The sequence below is a fragment of the Propithecus coquereli genome, unplaced genomic scaffold (genome assembly GCF_000956105.1).
Source record: "Propithecus coquereli isolate 6110/MARCELLA unplaced genomic scaffold, Pcoq_1.0 Scaffold347, whole genome shotgun sequence".
Taxonomy (NCBI): domain Eukaryota; kingdom Metazoa; phylum Chordata; class Mammalia; order Primates; family Indriidae; genus Propithecus; species Propithecus coquereli.
The window spans coordinates 2,152,941-2,176,514 of record NW_012149141.1 but is presented as its reverse complement, the minus strand read 5'-3'; the positions used below and the strand labels follow the sequence as shown (position 1 = coordinate 2,176,514).

The window sequence follows — 23,574 nt, the reverse complement described above, 5'->3', positions numbered from 1 at the left end:
TAGCTCACTGTAACTTTGAACTTCTGGGCTCAAGTGATCCTCCTGCCTCAGGTTCCCCAGTAGCTGGGACTACAGGCATACCCCACCATCCCTGCCTAATCCCACCAATCCCTGCCTAATTGTTAATTTAATTTTATTTTTTGTAGAGACAGGGTCTCAAGATGTTACCCAGGCTGGTCTTGAACTCCTGGTCTCAGGATATCCTCCTGCCTTAGCCTCCCAAAGCACTGGGATTACAGGTGTGAGCCACAGTTCCTGGCCTATACTTTTGTTTTAGAATAGACCATACAACCATATTGTGAACAGAATTACTTTGAGCAACTGTTTTGATACAGTGTGTATCTTACGAAGTGAAATTTATTTGATACTCACCCTTACTTGTCCATATTCCTCACCAAACTTTGAGACTGGTTCAATAAACTATGAGTCCAATCTTGCAGACCCCAGGGCCTTACTATAGAGTCAAAAACACCAAGAGAAAGCTCCCTGGCCACCTGTGCAAAATCTCCATGGATTCTTTCAGATGTGGAAACCACGTGTGTTTATTTTATTTGAATCCCGCTATAAGTGTGTTGCTTTTACATTTCCTGATATAAAATGGAATAAAACCCCCATGCTCTATCAGGGCAGCTTGAGCTCCCCCTTAGGGACTCATAAACAGACTTCTCACCAATGCATGGCGCTAACTCGGAAAACTCCTAATGATAAAAGGTGTTTATTGAAAATGCTTGGTGCAGATAGGGTGCGATTGGCCTTCTGTTGTCGTGGGGGGAAGGAAGTCCGGTGCCGAGGATCTGCCCCTGCTTTCTCCCTCCCTGCTGGGCTGGCGCCGGCCGGGGAGCCTGCCTTCCTCGGCCCTCGCTGATGCCGCCCTGCTTTCTCTCCAGGATGCGAGTCTGTGCTAGGTCAGTGCTGCTGTCCCACTGGCTCTTCCTGGCCTACGTGTTAATGGTGTGCTGCAAGCTGATGTCCGCCTCAAGCCAGCACCTCCGGGGACATGCAGGTAAGCCCTTTCAGCTCATTACGCGCCGCTGAGATCAATTAATAAAACCCCTCCAAACTTCAGAGTCCGCGTTTTAGACACAGGTAATTGACGAGAGCTTTTGGTGGTGTGTAAATGACCAGAGGAAACACGAAATACGGCAGAGTAACGCAGTTTGATGGTTTGGTGCTTAAGGAGCATCGCCCTGGACATCTTTTAAAGATATTTTCCAGGCTTTTAAAAATTTTTCCTTTCCTGAGTACATGTCTATATTTATAGTGCTTTTTCTAAAAGAATCCCCGATAACCAGCAGCTCTATGTGTGTGTGTGTGTGTGTGTGTATCTGTCTATTCACTCTTCCTTAGAAGGTAGAACATCTTATTAATAATCTTCTGTTAACACATACAGGGCTATGGTTAAGGGAACTTTCAGATAATTTAAGACTCTTGGGATTTGTGGAGGAAAGATGCTGAATGATTTTAAACAAGAAAAAAGAAAAGAGAAAAAAAGCTGTTGGGACCTAAGATGGAATGTGTCTAACGTTTTAGAGACAGTCATTCTGAAAATTTCCAGTGAAACTCATGTGTATGCATTGCTGATTTTTAAAGGCAGGATGAAAACCATCAACTAAGAAGCAGTTTATTTGTATGTCTGCGTGTGTTTGTGTTTCTCTCCTCCTTTCTTTATTATGAGTACATCTATGTTAAAAGTGACACAGACTTGGAAACTCCCTAGTGAATTGTGTTTTCCTGAATAATTCATATTTGTCAGTGGACTTGTTGCAAAATAATTAATTTACTATCTCAGCTGTGATAATTTGAGGCACGGAGGTGCTAGAAATGTTTTCACTTCTTGGGGAAAGAGTGAAGCTTGAACTCTAAATCATATGTGTCAGAATTATGAAGTTTCCCTCCAAAATGTCTTGTATGTGGAAGTTCATGAGTTACCCTCACCCCCGATATATAACATGTCATGTTTTCTACTCCATTATTCTGCTATCTTAAGGTTGGCTGTAAATTTAGGCTCAGGATAATTTTTAAAATCTCTCACAACTCAATTTTCCCTCCTCAAGCGACAGTTCAAAGAAGATGAGAAAAATAATGATTGAAGTTTTAGCAAATCGGCATAAAATCAATAGCATTTGGCTGCTGCGAAGTGCCTGCAGCTAGTTGGTTCTTGTGCTGTGCATCTTTTGATGAGTTTGTTCATGAGGATAGAGTGTTTGAGGTCATTAATCTTAATGTGTTTAATACACATCTCTTTTCTTGATTGGGGGTCGAGAGTCAGGTTGGTTTACAGGCAAAGCATTTCAGCGGGCCATCGAATACTCCCATTCCATGCTATAAATTTTCTCTAATGACCTTCAGGAGAAGAAAGTCCCTGAACTTTGCAGTGGCCTTGTGGCACTTTCTTCCCAGTTTGGTGCTCAGCTGATGGAGAACTCAATGATTAGAACCAGTCGAGGGCTGTACACTGAGATGCTGAGAATTTCGGGTCAGATCTTTACCCCACTATGGGTGTATCACAGGAAGCCCACGGCAGGTGCATGTCGCAGAGAGTTAACGACAGAAGCCTGTGTCTGAGTGGCCAGAGAGGCTCCTGACATTGTCCCAAAGGCACTGTGGTGAGTGCTGGCCCATTAAAGGAACTGTAGCACTAGGAAACCCTAGTTAGACATTTGTTGCATGTTTTTCGTGGCTTAGATTAGGACAGTGGCTTGTTGTGTATAAATAGCCCCATTTCCACCCACCTGTCTAAGACAGGCACAGAGGGCAAGAAGGTGAGAGTCTTACCCACAATTTGGGGAGTTGGCTGTTAGCTGTAGATTGAAGATTCAATTTTAGTTCAAGTATTAAAAAAAACCAAAAAAACAAAAAAATCCCATCTAATTTTCACAGGATAGGCAGTAGGAATCTTTCTTGAAGGCACATGGCATTGACGAAATGCCACAGAGTCCAGAGGTAGTATTTTAAGAAATTATAAAACGTAAAAGACCACTTTCGTTGTTTTTAAAATTCTATTTGCCATAATGATTGAGCAGGAGATCACATATGGGACTTGTGTGGCTTTAGGCCATAGAAAAGGCGAAGGGGCCAATTGGTAGGTTTGTTTCTTTTAAAAGGAAGGCAGAGTTTACTCTGTTATTTCTTAAACTGGCAATTTGTCCTTTTGTTCCTTTTTTTTTTTTTTTTTTTTTTGCCTGTAAGTATTAATAGCATCATTTCGCCACAAGAGGGCAGCAAATGTAGCGCAGTGGAAAGATGTTCGCGAAAGGCAGTTTCAGAAACTCTAGAGTCCTGCGGAATTCATTGTTCGGGGATCTTTTTGGAAGTTTCATCTGATGCAGACATGATGAGATTGGGACACAAAGCACCTGCATTCTTAAGATTTATCCTTGGGAATATTTGGACACTTTAAAAATTTAAATTTTCCCCTTTAACTATAGAATCGTAGCTACTTTAAAAAATTAATTAATTAATTAGAGACAGGGTCTCTCTCTGTCACTCAGACTGGAGTGCAGTGACACGATGCTAGTTCACTGTAGCCTCGAACTCCTGGGTTCAAGCGAGCCTCCTGCTTCAGCCTCGCAAGTAGCTGAGACTACCAACCTAACCACACCTGGCTAATTAATATTTTTAAATTTTTTTGTTGAGATGGGGTCTGACTCTGTTGCCCAGGCTGGTCTGAAACTCCTGGCCTCGAGCGATCCTCCCACTTTGGCCTCCCAGAGTGCTAGGATTATAGCTGTGAGCCACCTCACCTGGCCTGTGGTGTTTCAATTCCACCAAATGCTGTGGTGCCTGGTGATTATTTAATATCTGTTTGGGTATAAAGGCCCCGAAAAACTGGGGCACACATGGAAACGAGGCAGCAGAGCAAATCAAGTGCTGAGGGGCTGGAGTCAAATGTAATCCTGGTTCTGCCACGTCCCGACCGTGTGACCTTATGCATCATGCCACTTAACCTCTCAGAACCCGGTTCATCATCTGTAAAAATGGAATGATGCGTGTGCCTACCTTATGTGAGTTTCTTGGCATGCCTAAATAAGAAAAAGTAGGCGAAGGGATTAGCACATAATAAACATTCAGTAAATGGTAGCTATTTTTGTGTTTGGATGCATCCAGGCGGAGGAGTCTGGAGAGGTTCACATTCAAGGAATGGCTGCAGGCCATGGGTATATGTAGGAAGATAAGATCAATGCCTTCAGGGTTTTATGCTTTATCATACACAAGAGAAGTTTTTCATCGTTCTAAAAAGCTGTCTAGAATGAAGAGAGTCCGTTTATGATAAAGACCGAGGTTTCAGCTCACCCATCAGGAGGAGAGAAAAACTTCAACAAACTGGGGAACAGAGTGACCCAGGGGGGTGTTATGAGCCCTTTTACTTGCTGGCCTTAAGCTAAATCTGCTGTAGAGAGGATGCCTCACTGATTGGGAGCTGGGTAGGTGTCAAGACTTCTGAAGGGCCTAGGATTTCACCCTACTTGCAAGCCAGCAGGTTAGCCAGCCATAGTTTCATGGAAGCTGGCAGAAAATGTGAGATGCTTGGGTCAGAGAGAAAGGATTTTATTACTCAGTGCAGTAAGTAGCATGAACTTCAGGTTTGCTTCAGTCCTCCTTTCATACTTGGGTGGGTTATAAAACCTCTTTGGGACTCAGTCTCTTCTTATGTAGAATGGGGATAATAGAAATAACCCTCATAGGGTTGTAATGAGGATTCTATTTGTCAATATCTGGAAAATGCCGAGAACTGTGTTTGCCTAGTAGTTACGTGCTCGGTAAGTGCTAGTCATCTTTATGGAGACCTACCTTTTCTTTTTGAATATTTTACATTTTGTAGAAGTTCTGTACTGTTTAAATTTATGGAAGTTTAGGTTTTCTGTTTTCTCTATTATAAATGATAATGTAAAATAGGCATGCTGTGATTGTGTGTTTTGATGCCTTGTGTTATTTTCAACTTTGGACAAATTCTTTGAAGAGTAAGCATTGCATTCAAGTTTGGGCCCATGTTTCTGTCTGCTATAATGTCTGAAATTTGTAGGAACACTGCAGATACTCTGGATTGACTATTTTAGCCTTAATTTTTATCAGAAACCTCTGTTTCTTTCAAAAATAACAATTGAGTGGGTAACATAAATTCAACAATAGGAATTTCTTTGTGAGGCTTAAATGTGAAGTATTGTTTGTGAAGATGATAAAGCTGCATGTACAAGCTGCTATTTGTACTTCGTAGGCTGAAATGAATTGTACTGACAGATGGTTTTGAAAAATGGTTTGCCTGCATTCCTAAATTCTGACACTAGGGGGTAGGCAAGGCTTAGAATAGCTAAATAGAGCCATGCAATAATAATTTTCAATGTTCTATAGCCATATTAAAAAGGTAAAAAGAAACAGCTGAAATTAATTTTACTAATATTGCTTTATTTAACCCAATATATTAAAAGTATTATCATTTCAATATGTGGCCCTAGGCATATTTGAAGTATTCAATAGCCACATGTGGCCAGATCCTACTGTAATAAATAGGATGTTGCTTCATTAAAGATTAGAATTATGAGTTATTTGTATTTTCACGGATCAGTTATAGGGCACACTGTTTTTAGCTCTCTTTATTTGACTTAATTTCTTTTGTGTTTTGTTTTCTTCCTCTTCCTCCTCCTCTTCTTCCTCTTCCTTCTCCCCCTCCTCTTCCAAGTTTACAAAAAGTGCCAGGTAAGTGGGGTTTGTAACCTCAAGTCATAAACAGTGGAAAGACAGTTCCATTTCCTGATGAACTGCCTGTGCGAGCATTCTCTGCAAGAGCATATTTCCAGGGAGAGGGAAGTGGCAAAAAATAATTTGAAATTGAATGTGTGTGTGTGTGTGTGTGTGTGTGTGTGTGTGTGTGTGATGGTTTTGTCATTAAGCCTTAAAGTTGCCCACCAGAGAGCTTATTTTGACCAATGGTGGGCATTTTCCCACCGGAGTGAAACACGACGAAAGTTTCTCCCGTAATTTTCCCTGCCTGCCTTCCTCCTGCCCCACTCCCAGTGAATGGTGGCTTCATTCAATGTATAGGTGTGTTGCTACGTGGGCAGCTCCGTAATGACATACTCTTATTTTGTGAACAAGAAAAAGAAAGGGTTATGGAATGGCCTGAAGACCCTGTGTTTTGGTAGTGATGCAAAGGGACAGCCTTGCACTGGTGTTTGCTTCATTCTCTGTTTTGGGGAGCTTTCGTGCCACAAAACACGAGGCCCCGCAGAGCTACATTTCATCTGAATCTCACGAGGTGGAGCCCAGGCTCCTGTGGTGTCTAACAGCTGTACTGGTGCTTATTCAGACCTGCAGCCAAAGATGAGAGCCACTGCTTTCGAAGAAACGAAATGAGAAGTTTGACTCTAGCTCTTGCCAAGGTGCGGTTTGATCTGAGTGGTGGTGCGCCTCCATTTCGGTCTTACAGAGGCACGGTTCAGCCGAGGAGAGGTGTATTTCCCCCTGTAAAGGTGACCACCTCTGCAACCTCTTCAGAAGCACTGTGCAAATACTTACTTTGCTCCGGCGTGGCCATTCCTGGATGCTAAAAGCCTCCATCGTGAGGGATTCTATTGACCTGCTCTGTACCCCACATTATTTTTCTCCAGGGCCATCTCGATGGGCTTATCATAATCTCAGCATTTAGTAAGAAGGGAAAAGAGCAGATTATATGAGATGTTAATTTTCTGCTGCTTCTCATCTCCTTGGCTGCGAGTTTAAGTCCCAATGCCATCGGCAAGGTCAGCTTTGCGAAATATCTGACAAATGAGTGTGCTTTGCATCCTTTTCTGTGGGAAGAAAGGGTTGTCTCGCTGACGGGAGTGAAGAATTTCAGCTCCTTAAATGAGCTCGTGAGCCATCCCGCTTGGCAGAGCAGGCTTTTTTGCCCTCCCCTTTTTGAGTCTTTGAGGCAGAACAGGCAACAGTCTTTGAAGATTTCTCTGGGTATTTAGGAAAAAGATTCTCCTTACCCTTGAGAAGAAAGTTCCTTTTTCTTCTTTCGAGCCGTGCACTTACGCTTATCTAAACAAAGCCTACAATTTGGGGTGTAAAAAGCCACAGGTCAATATCTCATGTGTATGTCAGTGCTATACAAGGAAATGAGGATCCTTTTTTCCATATAAGGAAAATAAAATCATTTGTCAAATGAAACAGGAGGGGTATAGATGGAGCAGGAAGAAAAATGAGGTTTTGTGTTTTGCTAGGTGTTGCTTGGATGCTTTAAATATTTTGGCCCATATGGTGGTCTCAGAATAGCACGCTGGAAATAATCTTATTGAAGGGACATTTAAAAATCCATTAAAGATTAATTTATTGTGAGACGACTATGCTTGCAATAGTTAAAAACAACTTAACGCTTAATGCCGTGTGCCATCAATGCTTATGTTTTAGGGAATGTTTGAAATCAGATACAAACTATAAAGTCCAATAGGGCCTGAAGATGGTGGGTTATCTCACCTGAGCTCTGTTTTCCTGTTTGTTACCTGTTCTAGAGAGAGTAACAGGATCCCAGAGCTAGAGAGGGAAAACAGAGACATTTGTTTCAGGAAAAAATATATTACGGGTCCGAAATGAAATAAATGAATACCTGCGGTGTTGTTAACAGCAGGTAATTTTTCTGTGGCTCATTGCTGACGTTGCAGAGCTACTGGAAATAAATACCAGCAATGCAGGGGTGGGGGAGATTTGAACAATCTGAACTAGGTTGAACACGAAGGAGTACAAAGTCAAGATGTGTGTCTTCTTCCCCAAAATCAAACGCAGTTACAGGCTTCGGAAAGTCTCATTTGCTTTGGAAAGTCTCATTTGTTATTTGGAAAGCGTTGGTAAGAGATGGGGGAAGGCATGTCTTTTAAGAGGAGCTTTCAAAGCCTGTCTAGCTCTGAGCTAGAGAGGTGAACATGTGGACGTGTTGCGAATTTCTGCCCTCCCTCCAGGTGTCCCCTGGTCATTTCACAGACTCTCATGTAAGCGTTGCCCAGTAGAGGACAGTGCTTTCTAACTAGGGGTATTCTATGTGTTTGAGCTATTGCCAGCTAAACATACCCTATGGGGAATAATGCCCATATTTAAAGACAGAGAGCGGCCTTCAACATTTATTACTTTTCTAGTTAGTGTGCTTTTAGGATGCCATCTAGAAACTTGAAACATCCACAGAATGGCTAGATCAACATTTTGCTTGCCCAGGGTGTGTTTTCTGTGTCTGTCTTTTTCTGAAAAACAAATATGACATTGTTTGATCTCCCCAAGTGGGAGCAAGGTTTTTAGCCTCTCTCTCCCACTTTATGTTGTACTGGTCCTGAATTTGTTTTCTAATGATCCTGATTCATGCCTCTTAGGCGAGTGACACAACAGAACCTGGATTGTTTCTGTAAGTCGCCGAAACCTGAATTTGAACCCTATTAATTTAAGAATTTGTGATGATCCTGAAGTGATAGGGCTGATATTTGCCCATGTGCTCTCCATGAAAAGAGATCTGCTAAGCAAATTAATAGTGTAAATATATTTACCTGGGAGCTGTTTAAGTTATTTTTAAAAATTGGCACATACCTTGGGAAGCGTGTATTTAACATGAAATCCAAATGCTGTGCCTTTGCTCTGCGAAGTCCTTGCTGTGTGCCCCTGGGCACAGTTATTTCATCTCTCTGAGCCTCAGGTTCCTTTTCCTTGAGGTGTTTTTGTGAGGTTAAATGAGACAATTCACGTAAAGGACTTGGTGTTATATCTGGAACTTAATGCATTTGTTTATTTTTATTGATATTAATATTAATACATAGTTGCACATATTTTGGGGGTAGATGTGATATTTCAATACATTCATGCAATGTGTAATGATCAAACCAGGGCAATTGGGACAACCATTACCCCCAAAATTCACCCCTTCTTTATGTTGGGAACATTTCAATTCCTTTTCTCTAGCTATTTTTAGCTATACAACAAATTAAGGCTAGCTATAGTTGCCTACTATACTATCAAACACCGGATCATATTCCTTTTATCTAACTAATTTTTGTACCCATTACCCTCTCTTCTTCTCCCCTCTCTCCTACCCTTCCAGGCTCTGGTAACCACCAATCAACTCTCTACCACCACGAGATCCACTTTTTTAGCTCCCAAATAGGAGCGAGAACGTGTGGTATTGTCTTTCTGTGTTTGGCTTATTTCACTTAATATAATGACTTCCAGTTCCATCCATATTGCTGCAAATGACAGGGTGAATTGTGTGCATGCATACAACATTTTCTTTATCCATTCATTCATTGATGGGCATGTAGGTTGATTCCATATCCTGGCTGTCGTGAATAGTGCTGCAGTAAACACGTGTACGTAGATACCTCTTTCATGTACTGACCTTCTTTCTTTTATATATATATACACACAGCAGTGGCATTGCTGGATCATGTGGTAGTTCTATGTTTAGTTTTTGTGGAACTTCCGCACTGTTTTCCATAGTGGCTGTACTAATTTACATTCCCACCAACAGTGTATGAGGGTTCCCATTTCTCCTCATCCTTGCCAGCATCCATTATTTTTGTCTTTTCAATAAAAGCTATTTTGGCTAGGGTGAGATGATATCTCATTGTGGTTTTGATTTGCATTTCTCTGATGATTAGTGTCGTTGAACATGTTTTCATATACCTGTTGGGCACTTGTATGTCTTCTTTTGAAAAATGTTTATTCAGATGTTTTGCCCATTTTTAAACTGGATTATTTTAATGTTGATTTGAGTTCCTTATATATTCTGGTTAATTAATGCCTTGTCAGATGCATAGTTTGCAAATATGTTCTCCCATTCTATTGGTTATCTCTTTAGGTTGTTGATTGCTTCCTTTGCAGTGCAGAGCTTTTTGGTTTGATCTAATACTTTTTGTCTATTTTTGCTTTTGTGGCCTGCACTGTAGAGGCCTTACTCAAAAATTTTTTGCCCAGACCAGTGTCCTAAAGGGTTGCCCCAATCTTTTCTTCTGGTAGTTTTATGGTTTCCGGTCTTAGATTTCAGTTTTTAAACCATTTTGATTTGATTTTTGCATATGGTACCAGGTAGGAGTCCAGCTTCATTCTTCTGCATTTTGTTATCTGGTTTTCCCAGCACCATTTATTGAAGAGACTGCCTTTACTCCAATAAATGTTCTTAGCACCTTTGTCGAAAATAAGTTGTCTGTAAATGCATGGATTTTTTTCTGAGTTCTCTATTCTGTTCCATGGTCTATGTGTCTGTTTTTATGCCAGTACCATGCTGTTTTGGTTACTAAGGCTTTGTATCTTTTGAAGTCTGGTAGTGTGATGCCTCCAGCTTTGTTCGTTTTGCTCAGGGTTGCTTTGGCTATTTAGGGTCTTTTGTGGTTCCATGTGAGTTTTAGGATTGTTTTTTCTATTATGTGAAGAATGTCATTGGTATTTTGATAGAGATTGCATTGAATCTGTAGATCACTTTGGGTAGTATTGACATTTTAACAATATTAATTCTTCCGATCTGTGAGCATGGGATATCTTTCCATTTTTATTTTTTGTGCCCTCTTCAATTTCTTTCATCAGTGTTTTGTAGTTTTCCTTGTAGAGATCTTTCACATCTTTGGTTAAATTTATTCCTAGTTATTTTATATTCTTTGTAGCCAATGTAGCTGTCTTGATTTCTTTCTCAGATTGTTTGCTGTTGGTGTATATAAATGCTACTGATTTTTGTACATTGATTTTGTATCCTGCAAATTTACTGAATCATTTATTAGTTCTAACAGTTCTTTGGTGGAGTCTTTAGGTTTTTCTAAGTATAAGATGATGTCATCTGCAAATAATAATTTGATTTATTCCTTCCAATTTTGATGAATTTTATTTCTTTCTCTTGCCTAATTGCTCTGTCTAGGACTTCCAGTACTGTGTTGAATAAAAGTGGTGGAAGTGGGCATCCTTGTCTTGTTCTACATCTTAGAGGAAAGGCTTTCAGTTTTTCACCATTCAGTATAATATTAGCTGTGGCCTTTATTGTTTTGAGATATGTTCTTTCTATACTTATTTTGTTGAGAGTTTTTATCATAAAACGTTATTTAATTTTGTTGAATGCTTTTTTAATGTCTGCTAAAATGATCATATGTTTTTTGTCCTTTATTCTGTTAACGTGATGTATCATGTTTATTGATGCCCATATGTTGAATCATCTTGCAACCCTGGAATGAATCTTACTTGATCATGGTGAATGATCTTTTAATGTATTGTTGTATTTAGTTTGCTAGTATTTTGTTGAGGATTTTTATATTTATGTTCATCAGGGATAATGGCTCAAAGTTTTCTTTTATTGTGTCCTTGTGTGGTTTTGGTATCAGGGTAAGACTGTCCTTGTAGAATGAGTTTGGAAGTATTCCCCCCTCTTTATTTTTTTGAAATAGTTTGAGTAGAATTGGTGTTAGTTCTTCTTAAATGTTTGGTAGAGTTCAGCAGTGAAGCCATCACTTCTGGGATTTTCTTTGATGGGAGACATTTTATTATTGCTTTGATCTTGTTACTCATTATGGTCATTTTAGGTTTTTTATTTCTTCATGGTTTAATCTCAGTAGGTTGTATGTGTCCACGAATTTATTCATTTCTTCTAGGTTTTCCAATTTGTTGGCATATAAGTCATTCATAGTAGTCTCTAATAATCCTATTTATTTCTGTGGTATCAGTTGTTATGTCTCCTTTTTCATTTCTGGTTTTATTTGTTTGGGTCTTCTTAGTTAGCCTAGTTGGAGGTTTATCAATTTTGTTTATCTTTTCAAATAACCAATCTGTTGTTTTGTTGGTATTTTGTATTGTTTTTAGTCTAAATTTCATTTAGTCTCTGATCTTTATAATTTCTTTTGTTCCACTAATTTTGGGTTTGGTTTGTTCTTTTCTAGTTCTCTCAGATTGTTTATTTGAAATCTTTCTACTTATTTGATGTAGGTGTTTATTGCTATAAAATTCCCTCTTAGGACTACTTTTGTAGATTTTGATATGTTTCATTTACATTTTCATTTGTTTCAAGAATTTTAAAATTCTTAATTTCTTTAATTTCCCATTAATAGTTCAGGAGCATGTTGTTTAATTTCCATGTGTTTGTATAGTTTCCAAAGTTCCTCTTATTGTTGATTTCTAGTTTTAGTCCATTGTGGCCAGAAAAGATACTTAATATGTTTCTGCTTTTTTTGAATTTGTTAAGACTTGTTTCGTGGCCTAATGTATGGTCTATCCTTGAGAATGTTCCATGTACTGATGAGAAGAATGTGTATTCTGTAATAGTTGGATGAAATGAGCTCTAAATGTCAGTTCCATGTGGTCTAGAGTTTAGTTTAACTCTGATATTTCTTTCTTGATATTCTGTCTAGATGATCTGTTTGTTACTGAGAGTGGGGTATGAAGTCCCCTACTATTATTGTATTGCAGTCTATCTCTCCCTTTAGATCTACTAATATTTGCTTTATATATTTGGGTGCTCTGGTGTTGGATGTATCTATATTTACAAAAGTTATATCCTCTTGCTGAATTGACCCCTTTAGATAACAAACTTCTTTGTCTCTTTTTATAATCTTTGACTTAAAATCTATTTTGTCTGATATAAATATAACTACTCCTGCTTTTTTTTTTGTTTCAATTTGCATGGAATTTTTTTTTTCATTCCTTCACCTTCAGTCTATGTGTGTCTTTATAGGTGAAGTGAGTTTCTTATTGGCAGCAAAGAGTTGGATCTTGTTTTTTTATTATTATTTTATCCGTTCATCCATTCTATATCTTTTAATTGGAAAATTTAGACCATTTACATTCAGTATTATTATTGACAGGTAAGGATTTACAGCTGCCATTTTGTTACTTGTTTTCTGGCTGCTTTGTAATTCCTCTTTTCCTGTGTTCCTTTCTTGCTGTCTTCCTTTGTGGTGAGTGATTTTTTTCTAGTAGTATGTTTTACTTTGTTGCTTTTTATTTTTAGTGTATCTATTATAGGTTTTTGCTTTGTGGTTACCATGAGGCTTACAGAAAACATCTTATAGATATAACAAGTTATTTTAAACAGATAATAACTGATCACAAAGAAAAGAAACAAAGGAAAAACAAAATTCTACACTTTAATTTTCTCCCTCCCACATTTGACTTTTCATTGTCTCAATTTACATCTTTTTATGTTGCCTGTCTCTTAACAGGTTGCTAGATTTGGCTTTTAATCTTCATATTAGAGATATGAGTGGATTACACAGCACAGTGATAGTATTAGAGTATTCTGAATTTATCTCTGTATGTACTTCTACCAGTTAGTTGTATACCCTGATTTTTTTGCACAGAGAACTAACAGTAGTTAGTTCTTTCAGTTTGAAGAACTCCCTTTAGCATTTCTTCTAAGATGGGTCTAGTGGTGATGAATTCCCTCATCTTTTGTTTGTCTGGGAAAGACTTTATCTGTCCTTCATGTTTGAAGGAAAACTTTCTGGGTACAATATTTTCAATTAGCAGGTTTTTTTTTTTCCTTCAGGGTTTTGAATATGTTGTCCCATCCCTTCTGGCCTGTATGGTTTCCACTGAGAAGTCTGTTGCCAGATGAATCAGAGTTCCTTAATATGTTATTTGCTTCTTTTCTCTTGCTGCTTTTGGGATCCTTTCTTTTTCCTTGAACTTTGATTGTTATAGTTGATTATTATGTACTTTTTGGTAGTCTTATTTGTATTGAATCTGTTTGCTGATCTCTGACCTTCTTGTACCTTAATATTTATATCTTTCTCTAGGTTTGGAAAGTTTTCTGTTGTTATTCCTTTGAATAAGCTTTCTACCCTTTACTCTTTCTCAACTCCCTCTTGGACACCAGTGATTCTTAGATTTGCTCTTTTGAGGTGATTCTTTATATCCTGCAGGTGTTCTTCATTCCTTTTCACTTTTTTTCCTCCTCTGACTGTATATTTTCAAATAGCCTGTCTGCTAGCTAACTGATTTTTTTTCTTCTACTTGATCCATTCTGCTGTTGAGAGCCTCTAATGCATTTTTTAGTTCAGCAAATGTTTTACTTAGTTCTAGGATTTCTGTTTGATTTGTTTTTATTCCTTCAATCTCTTTATTAAATTTCTCTGATAGATTTCCTAATTGATTTTCTTCGTTATTTTGGAGTTTGCTGCATTTCTTTAGAATGCTATTTGCAATTCTTGATCTGAGAGCTCACACATTGCCGTCTCATTCGGGTCCATCACTGACCCCTTGCTTGTCTGTTTGAGGAGCTCATGGTTCCCTGTTTGCTGTTGTTTCTTGTGGATGTATGTCTGTGGCTTTGAATTTGAAGGGTTAGGTATATATACCAGTTTTTGCTGTCTGGATTGTTTTGGTCTTTCTGAAGTATGTTTGCTTAGAGGTTCTTTGCAGTTGCATGTTGAATCCCCTTCATCTCAGACCGCTGCCTCCTTTTTGGCACTAGATTGGTGCCTTAAGCCCAAGTTTGCCTCAACTCTCACTAATTAATGTTCAAAGCACTGCCTTATCCCCAATGCGGGGGTCCCACAGGGGATACCTTGGCTGTGTGAGAAGTCTGGCTAGGGGTTCATGCTCAGAAGACCTGAGAAGTGTGCTTCCTACAATGCAGTCTTGCTGAATAGCCACTCTGATTTGGTGTCTCCTTTGGCCGAGAAAATGAGCAGCGTTTTGTGGGCCAAGGTGGCTAGTCCTGTGTCCCTTCTTTGTCTTTAGCAGCCTTCAGGTATTTTTCTCTCTACAACCACTCACAGTGCTACCTGTGGGTTGGGACAGGAGTGGTTTTCCTTCAAGGGAACCTGAGATGGTGTGGAGGCTGGCTGTCTGCCTTACTCTCACTTTTTCCAGCATAGAAACCATGAGTCTGGGGGGAATTTTCTACACACAGTGCTTGGTGGATTGGGAGAGGGGCATTACAGATAGAGAAGTCCATTTCTCTTACCATCTGCTTGGAGTTTTTCAGCTCTCTGTGGCCCCATGGATTGTCTCAGTCTCAAATTTGAGTTTTAGCTGGGCACAGTGGCATGTGCCTATAGCCCCAGCTACTCAGAAAGCTGAAGTGGGGAGGTAGCTTGAGGCCTGGAGCTCAAGGCTGTGGTACGCTATGATCCCACCTGTGAATAGCCACTGCAATGTGGTGAGACCCCATCTCTTAAAAAAAATTATTTTAAAGAACAAAAAATTTTGAGTTTTGGGATATTGCTGGTGATAATCTTGGGATTGGTTATTTGTTTTTGGTTTTCTGTGAAGTAGAGTGAAACCAGATTGTTTCTACTCTGCCATTTTGGTCAATACATTTACTTTAATATATTTTTAACAGTGTTATTAGGGTGTAACATACAATAAACTGCACATTTTAAAAAGTATACAGTTTGATAAGTTTTAAAATATCTTTATACCCTTGAAACCACCTCTGTGATCAAAATAATAAGTATACCCCCTCCCCAAATTTCCTCATGTTCCTTTGTAATCCATCCCTTTTGCCCCTCCCCTACCATCCCTAGGCCACCATAGATCTTTTTGTTACTGTTGATGAATTTCCATTTTCTAGAATTTTGTTTAAACAGAATCATACAATATCTGCTCTTTTTTTAATCTGGTTTATTTCTGCAAAATTGTTTTATAATTTATCCATGTTGCTGCAGGTATGTACAAGTCATTTCCCTTTTTTTTTGGCTTTTTAATAAACACATTTTTAATGGACAAATAAGCTTATTTATTTTTATTACTAAGTAGTATTTCATTATATGCCCCACATTATTTATTCATTCACTTGTTGATAGACATTTGGACTTTTTCCAATTTTGGTGATTACAAATAATGCTGCTTTGAATATTTTGTACAAGTGTTTATACAGGCATAAGGTTTCATTTCTCTTGGGTAACTACCTTGGCAGGAGAATGACTGCTTCTTATGGTAGGTGTATGTGATTTTTTTAAGAAGCCGTCAAACTGTTTTCTAAAGTGGTTGTACCAACACACACCTACCTTGTAGTTCCTCCACATTCTTACCAGGTATGGTCTGTGTCTTTAATTTCAGTCATTTTGAAAGGTGTGTAGTGATATCACATTGCAGATTTAATTGTATCTACCTAATGACTAGTAATGTGGCACATCTTTTCATCTGCTTATTTGCCATCTGTCTATCTTCTTTGGTGAAGTGTCTATTCAAATTATTTGTCCATTTTTTTTAAGTCCGATTGTTTGTTTTGTAAATATTGAGTTGTGAGAATTCTTTATATATTCTTGATATAATTCCGTTCTCAGATAATCAAATTATAAATATTTCCTCTCAGTTTGTGGCTTATCTTTTCATTCTCTTAATGTCTTTTAAAGAGCAGGTTTTTTTTTTTTTTTTTTAATGAAGTCCAATTTACCAGTCTTTAACGTATTGTGCTTCTGATGCTTTAGAAATAGTTGCCTCTCACCCAAGAATACACAGATTGTTGTCTATGTTTTCTTGGAGATGTTTTTCAGTTTTAGGCTTTGCATTTATATCTATGATCCATTTGGAGTTAATTTTTGTATAAAATACACTTAATGCATTTTTTAGTAGATAAAAAATTGCTCATTATAAATTCTTCTCTTGTTACCTAGGTGAAGTTGCTGAGAATACTTGAAAATAATAAAATAATAGACTTATTTTGAAATGCCTTGGGCATTTTAATAAGTCTGACTGGTATTCCCACACTAATTCGTCTAAATTAGTGAATTAGAATAAAGGGTGCGATCATTTAAGCTATACAACTTTTCACATAAGAATATTTTAAACAGTTCATGTCTGTGAAGCTCTGAACAATGATAAGTATGTCAGCCTGGAAGCTATGAGACTGGCTTTTCTTCCAGACTAGTTGTATAGATTATGCCAAATTGCTACGACAAATTGTATACTCTCTTGGCCTCAGTTTCTACAGCTGTAAGATGCAGAAGTTAGATGAATTTTTAAGTTCACAACATGTAGACATTGGAACACTAGGGGTGCAGCAGATTCTTAAGGGTCCTCATATCCATGTTGGTGTGAATAATTGACTAGATTGGATAAAATGTCCCTCATCTGTATGTATCTCATTCTTCTAGCATGTGTTGATGGCATTTTGATGGCAAAAATACAAATTGACTTAAAAGGACTCTTGACTTCCTACTAATGCTGTGTCATTTATACATTATTTTTTTTTTGTAAATAAGGAGCATAATAATGTAACTGCTGTCTGATTGGAAATATACTGTAAACTTAATGTTACTGGTGAAGTGTATTCTTACTCATTTTAGCTGGGGAAGCTTCAGCTAGATGATATTCTGCTAAGGTTCTTCTAAGCTTTGAGATTTAATAAGGCCTTGATGTAACAAACTGTTCAGCAGTTGTGGCTAATGGTAGTTTCAGTAGCACTGAGATGCAAGTTGCTCAGATGGCTCCAGCCCAGGAGGGCTTAATGATTCGACTGTGCTCCCAGGCCCTTGACAGTGGTCCTCACCCTGCTCTATCAGGCTGCTGATGGCTCAGAAGGTGGCATGGGTGGTAGATAGAATGGTGTACCTCACTCTTGGAAATATATCTGTAGCTCAAGTCCTCCTGAAGGCACAGAGCTGGAATCTCTATCTGTGACTGTCCTATGTTATGTGCTAACCTGGAAACCCTCAGGAACATATTAATAAGCAAGTTATTTAGGGTAAAAAGAAATATCTTTGCAAGGACCATTATGTGGTCTACATGCTGATAAATGCCTGTTTGCACTAACAGCAACGCATCTACACACTCACATGTGCACACACCCCACCCCCCAAGTGGCATTTACAAATTGGTTTCTTAACTTGCAGTAGTTTAATGTAACTGATTTCCTTTGCAATCCTGTGAATATTATGCATTGACCATATGTGTGCTGAAAAGAAGTTCATAAGTTTTCACCATGGCATTAAAAAATGAAGAATTTCTGTGAGTGTTTGCAGCTACATCTTAGCTTACCTGCTCTGAGCAAGTCTCCTAGCGTGGTAAGTGTTGCTGGTGGCCCAGGCATCTAGTGGCACTATCAGAGAGCTACTTTTCCCAGGGAAGGGATGTGATGGTCACTAAGGATGCTGTCCTGTCATGACCCCGAGTTTCCCAGCTTACCCAGGGAGCTGGGAAAAGGGAGAAGAGGAAAAGTTTGTCAGTGACAGGCAGGTGTGGAACCAATTGCATAATATTGTGTTATGGGGACCTGGAGCTTTGTGTGTGAGTGACTTGGGAGAATTAGTGAAGCATTTGTGGCAGCATCCCCTCCCCCACTCTGTGTCTAGTAAGGGGACTCTCCGTTTCCCCCAGTCGTCTTCTCAGTCTGCGTCTCCAGAAGGTGGCGAGCCGTCAGGTCACAGGCAGCTTGAGTGTTGTGCTGACTGCTAATGCCCTTTCCTCCCCATTTGTGGAGCCAGACGTAAGTGAGGGTTTGAAAACCTGCAGGGCCGGGGTGTTTTCTGAGGGGTTAAGTTGGGCCAGGGGATGTTGGCTCACTCCTTTCTGTGGCCAGTTCAAGCAGCGTGTCCTTCTCTCCCCACATCCTCTGGGAGAGCCAGCACCTTGCGTGCTTTTACTTTTGTGGCCTTTATGATGATGTGTGAAAATCATTTGCGTCTGTCTGCCTTCCAGGACAAGACTTTCTAAAGGGTAGGAACAGGTGTCTTACTTCTGTGTCACAAGGAACGCTTGGCTAAAGAAGATTAAAAAACAAAACAAAACTGAGCAATATTGAATCTAATAGGAAGTACTTTCTCCTAAAGTAGGTTTTCCTGTGGCCTGTCGTCTCAGCTTTTCAGCACACAAGTGGGAAGGTTTTCCCAAGTTAGTCTCTGCTTATAAATGACACACTAAGATTCCGATTGCTGCAGAATATTCCATAGTGAACATTCACTACAGCCAACTGTTTCATTCCCTTGGTCATGGACACTGAGGTTGCTTCAGCTCTCCACGACTCCGAGACAAAAACAAATCAACAACAACAGAAAAGTATTGGTGATCATCCCTGTAAATGTCCCTTTATGAACCTGCTTAGGAATTTCCCTGGGATGTACAGATGGAAGGGATTGCAGAGTCCGGGGGAGGGTGCGCATTTAATGTCACAAAATGCTAACAGATGGCCTACCACAGCGGCCATTCTGCTGTACAGTCCCAGAAGCTGTGCGTTAGATTTCTTCTTTGAAAGAAAGGAATTTAAAGGCAAATATTTTAGAAAATAATTTCTGTGCATCACTTAGTTTTAGGATCACAGCCTAAAATTAGCGTATGTCATTAGCATATCAGGTCAGGGACCTCTGTGCTAAATAAGTACTTATGAACTTGAACTATCTTTTGGAAAATTCTTTAAAACCGTAGGATTCAAACGTCCTACGTGCGTGTGAGTCATGAAATTTTAATTTTGTAGTATTCTCCTAAGAAAACCTGATGCTAGGGACGTCAGCGGTGGCTCTTTACTGCTTGTGTTCGAAACAACATATTCTCCTTTTGTTCGAGTTCCACGTGTCCACGCTGGTTGGTGGGCTCTCCTTGCCCAACCTGTTTGGTGGGCCATGGCCGTGGTGCTGCTTTCACGGCACGGCACTCAAGGTTGATGCATGGCTGGGAAGTTCTCGGCCTAAATTATTTCCATTATTTCCCAAGTCTCAGTCCATTAACCAACTTGGTCCAAAGGCCAGGAAGAGAAATGGCATTCTTGAAATATAGTATTAGCATTTTGCGGTGAATGCTAACTACTGTACATTTACAGCCAATTAGGTTTTGCTCTCTCTGTTTTATTATGGATTATGACAGGGATTTTGAGACTGAGTTCTGTTAAATAATAAATAGAACTACCAAGGTCATTTTCTACCTGACCAAAGGAAAACTTTGCAGCAAGGAGACATGAATTAAGAAACAGGTTAAGTGTCTCAGGGGGAGGAGGGGATTTGAGTTTTTCAGAGCTGCTCAAGCAGATATTTGCAATGAAATATGAGTATTACAGATTATTTATTGCCGGGGATATGTTTTTCTCCACCAAAAATTTGTTTAAGGTTTGGTTTGAAGCAGAGGTTTCAGAGTGGTGGCCCGCAGGTCATCTAGGCCCACAGACACGTTTAGGAGCTGTTTTTTGAATTAGCTGCGTTGTTTGAAAATCATAAGAGTTCACATAATCCAGATTTAGGGCAATAATGGGGTTTTATTTCTGTTTTGCAACAGTCTGTTGCAGCTGACTGCTGGCTGTCCCCCACAGATGGGACATTTTTCATTCTGCGTGTTACCACCAGGCCCGCATCCCTTTTTCGTGTTGACCCACTTGACCCTGTAGTATAGGCAAGTGAGTTTGAGAGCTTTGACTCACATATTCCACAATGAAGATGAAAATAACTAGAAGATTTTATTTCAAGTTTCAAGTGTCTTTGTCACAATCATTAAGAGTTTGGGCCCTGGGATCAAGTGCTGGTTCTGCTCTGACTAGCTGTGTGACCTTAGGCAGCTGACTTAACCTCTCTTAACACCAATTCCTTCAGCTGAATGGGGACAACAGTTGTATCTACCTTACATAGTAGCTGTGAGAATTCTGTTTGTGTCTATGTGAATGCGTGTCCATTAAACACAAACATATACGAACATATATGCCACTTAGAGTAGCACCTAGTACATGCTTAACGCATCAAATATTTTTATATTTGGTTGAAAAAGAATTTTCAATTGGTTGAAAAGAAAATTTAATAGGTAACTAAAGGGATAATTTGTCTTTCTTATCAGCCGAGAAAGGCAATAAGTAATGTTTTGTTTCACACAGATGTTCATTAAAACGGCAGGTACAATGGGTTGACAGTGTTATTAATCCCCATGGTAGCATTAATAACTACAAAAAAGAAGTTGTGAAAGCTAACGGATACCATCCTGTTCTTGTTATCTTTCAAAGCAGAGAGATTTGAGGGGATGGTGCATGTGTAAGGGAGGCCCAGCATTTCCACGAAGCATTTTGCTCATAAGTGAGCCTTTTTTCTTACACATGAGTCACGTGACTTAAAGTGATGGCGTCTGTGCTCCACCTGGGGAGAGGGCGCTACTGCCTTGCTGATTACCAAAGAGAGCAGCCCAACAGCCCACAGAGGGGAGGAAGAGCTGGGTCACTCTCAGAGACGGCGGCGTCTCTTGGGGCTGTTTGAGAAGCAGACGGAGAATCAGAAGTCAGATTTAAATTACTGGCCGACGGGATGAGACGGAGATCAGCTGGCCTGCTCTGGTCATTTCCTCCTCTCTTAACTAGAATCAGAGCTTGATATATTGTGTTTCTTCAGCTAATATGGCTCCCTTTTTTTTCTTTTCTTTCTAATGATGTTGTTTTCTAGAACTATTTAGCAATACAATGAAGTGCTGTTTCTGAGTGGTCTTCATCTTAGGAGCTGTAACACTTAAAGAAAACTATTAACATTTAACTGTGGCAGATGTATATGTATTTACATTTCACCATGTATTTCTATAGCGTTTACTTTTGGGTAATGATACATTAGTAAAGCAATCATAGTTTGTAAGATTGATTTTAATTTCAGTGATTTGAAATCATTTTGATGGTAATTGAGAGCATTTCTGGGTGACTAAATGTTGCCATCTATGGGTCCTCATTATCTAACATCTAACATGATTTCCTGTTTATCCTCTTTTCAAATGATCTTCACACTTTAGGGTCCAGGCATTGTTTTTCCGTGTTTGCGATTCTCCATGTGTGCTTAATGTGCTTAGCAAATCTACAGGCCATGATACTCCTTTATTAAGAGGAATTATCGTTCTTTAGATGTGCTGAACTATTGAACATTTGTGCCACCCATATAGCTTCATGTTTTCAGAAAAGGCTATGTGACAACGTTTTGACAGTTTGCACAAATTGGGAGAAATCCTTCATTGCCGTTGTGAAAGGAAATCTGATTGCCACATTTTGAACATATAATGATGACAAGAATGCTCAGGAAATTTAAGTTTAATTCAAAAAGAATGTTACTAACATGGTGATTTAATTATTACTAATTATTGTTATACTATTATTAACAGGCAGGCACTGGACCAAATCTTTTACCCTGTGTGTTATCCTATTTGACTTCATCCTCGACCCTGGAGCTCTGTTCTCTTATCTTCTCGGGGTTGTACCGAGACTCAGACCCAGTCTGTGACTCTCCTCCCCTGGTCACTCAGACAGCAGGTGGTGGAGCTGAGGGTCTAGTTTCACCAGTTTTCTTCTAGAGCTCATATCCTTCCTCCACAGTGCTTCACCAGTGATATGTTTTGTCTCTGTGTTGGGGCTTCTACCTTCATCTCCCTGAGCATGAATGAAGTATAATTACTGTTATTATTTCATCCATGTGAGTGTGGAAATGATGAGTTGGGTTGAATGACTTTCCATGTACTGATTAGTGCCAGAACTGAAAGGGGAACCTCTGATGTTTGTTTTCCAGCTTACTGTTCATGCCTAAATACCACTCTTGTGGGGTTAATTTAAAGATCATGTGAAGGTTATTGCTAGATATGGAGCTTACTAAAGTTACCCTAAGAGGCTGCTTAATGTCTTGAAAATATAGGTTAAGAAAATATAGGTCAATTATAGGTCAAGAGAAGTTTCTGTAAGACTGTGGAAGTCTTTTCTAAGAGGGAATAGATAAGATGTTTGGGAACACAACCTTTGGGGAGTGATGTTGTGTAAGGCAAGCACAGTGGCTGTCTTAATCTTTTGGGTCATATTAGACATGGAAGCTCACAATGATGCTCCTTTTATTAATGAAAACATGACACAAAAAATACAGCATTCTTATTCTAAAACATTTAGAGAAGCAGATAAAGCTGCCTTAGACCTCCCAATCTTCGCCTCCCACCTGTTCCTATCCAGTGTTCTCCTTGGGGATAACCGCTGCTCTCAGTTTGGTATGTTGAACAGTTAGAATTATGTACATTTCAGCTGAGTAGCTTGACCCAATCAGCATATTGTTTTTCTCATGACAAGGAGTCTGAGGGGTGGATAGTCCAGAGCTGGTACAACTATTGAAAGAGCCACACTCCGTCTTCCTCTCTGCAGTCTTAGTTTGGTACTTTTACTCTTGCGATGGGAAGAGGGCTGCTCTAGTTCTAAATACCATGTGTGTGTTTCAGGCAAGAAAGACAGGAAAGGGTGAAGGGAAACAGATTCATCGTGAGTGAGTCTGGCCCTTTTTGTCAGGGAAGCCATAGCTTTCTGGAAGCCATGCCTGGTGAAATCTGCTTACATTCATTGGTCAGAACAGGGTCATGTGACCACTTTGGGACAAATCATGTTTCTGATAGTAAGGAAGAGAGGGAGAAGGGATGTTGGGTTGGCGTTTACCTGTGTCTGTTTATCCACTCAATCTTTTTCAGTGAATTTACATACATCTGTATGTACACATAGAAATCTCTCTGCCTTTTGCCATGAAACACATCTATTCTAGGTATTGTTCTGCAACTTATTTTCCCCTACTCATCAGTTGTTTTGGGGATCATGTTCTATGTCAGTGTATGTTTATCAGTTTTATTCTTCTTAGCTGCTCTTCTTAGCTGCTGCGTGTTATTCCACAGTATGTGTGCACCATAGTGACTTTAACCTTTCTTATCTTGATGGACATTTAGGTAGTGCTAAATTTTTAGTAT

General features: G+C 39.3%; 1 protein-coding gene across 1 annotated transcript in view; it reads left to right on the top strand.

Moving 5' to 3' along the window:
- The first annotated feature begins 864 nt into the window (after positions 1-864).
- Positions 865-23,574, top strand: part of FAM19A4 (family with sequence similarity 19 (chemokine (C-C motif)-like), member A4) — a 164,913-nt gene continuing 142,203 nt past the window's right edge. Inside the window, exon 1 of the mRNA XM_012651076.1 lies at positions 865-1,003. Within this exon, the coding sequence (XP_012506530.1) occupies positions 865-1,003 (139 nt within the window). The remainder of the gene's footprint in view (positions 1,004-23,574) is intronic.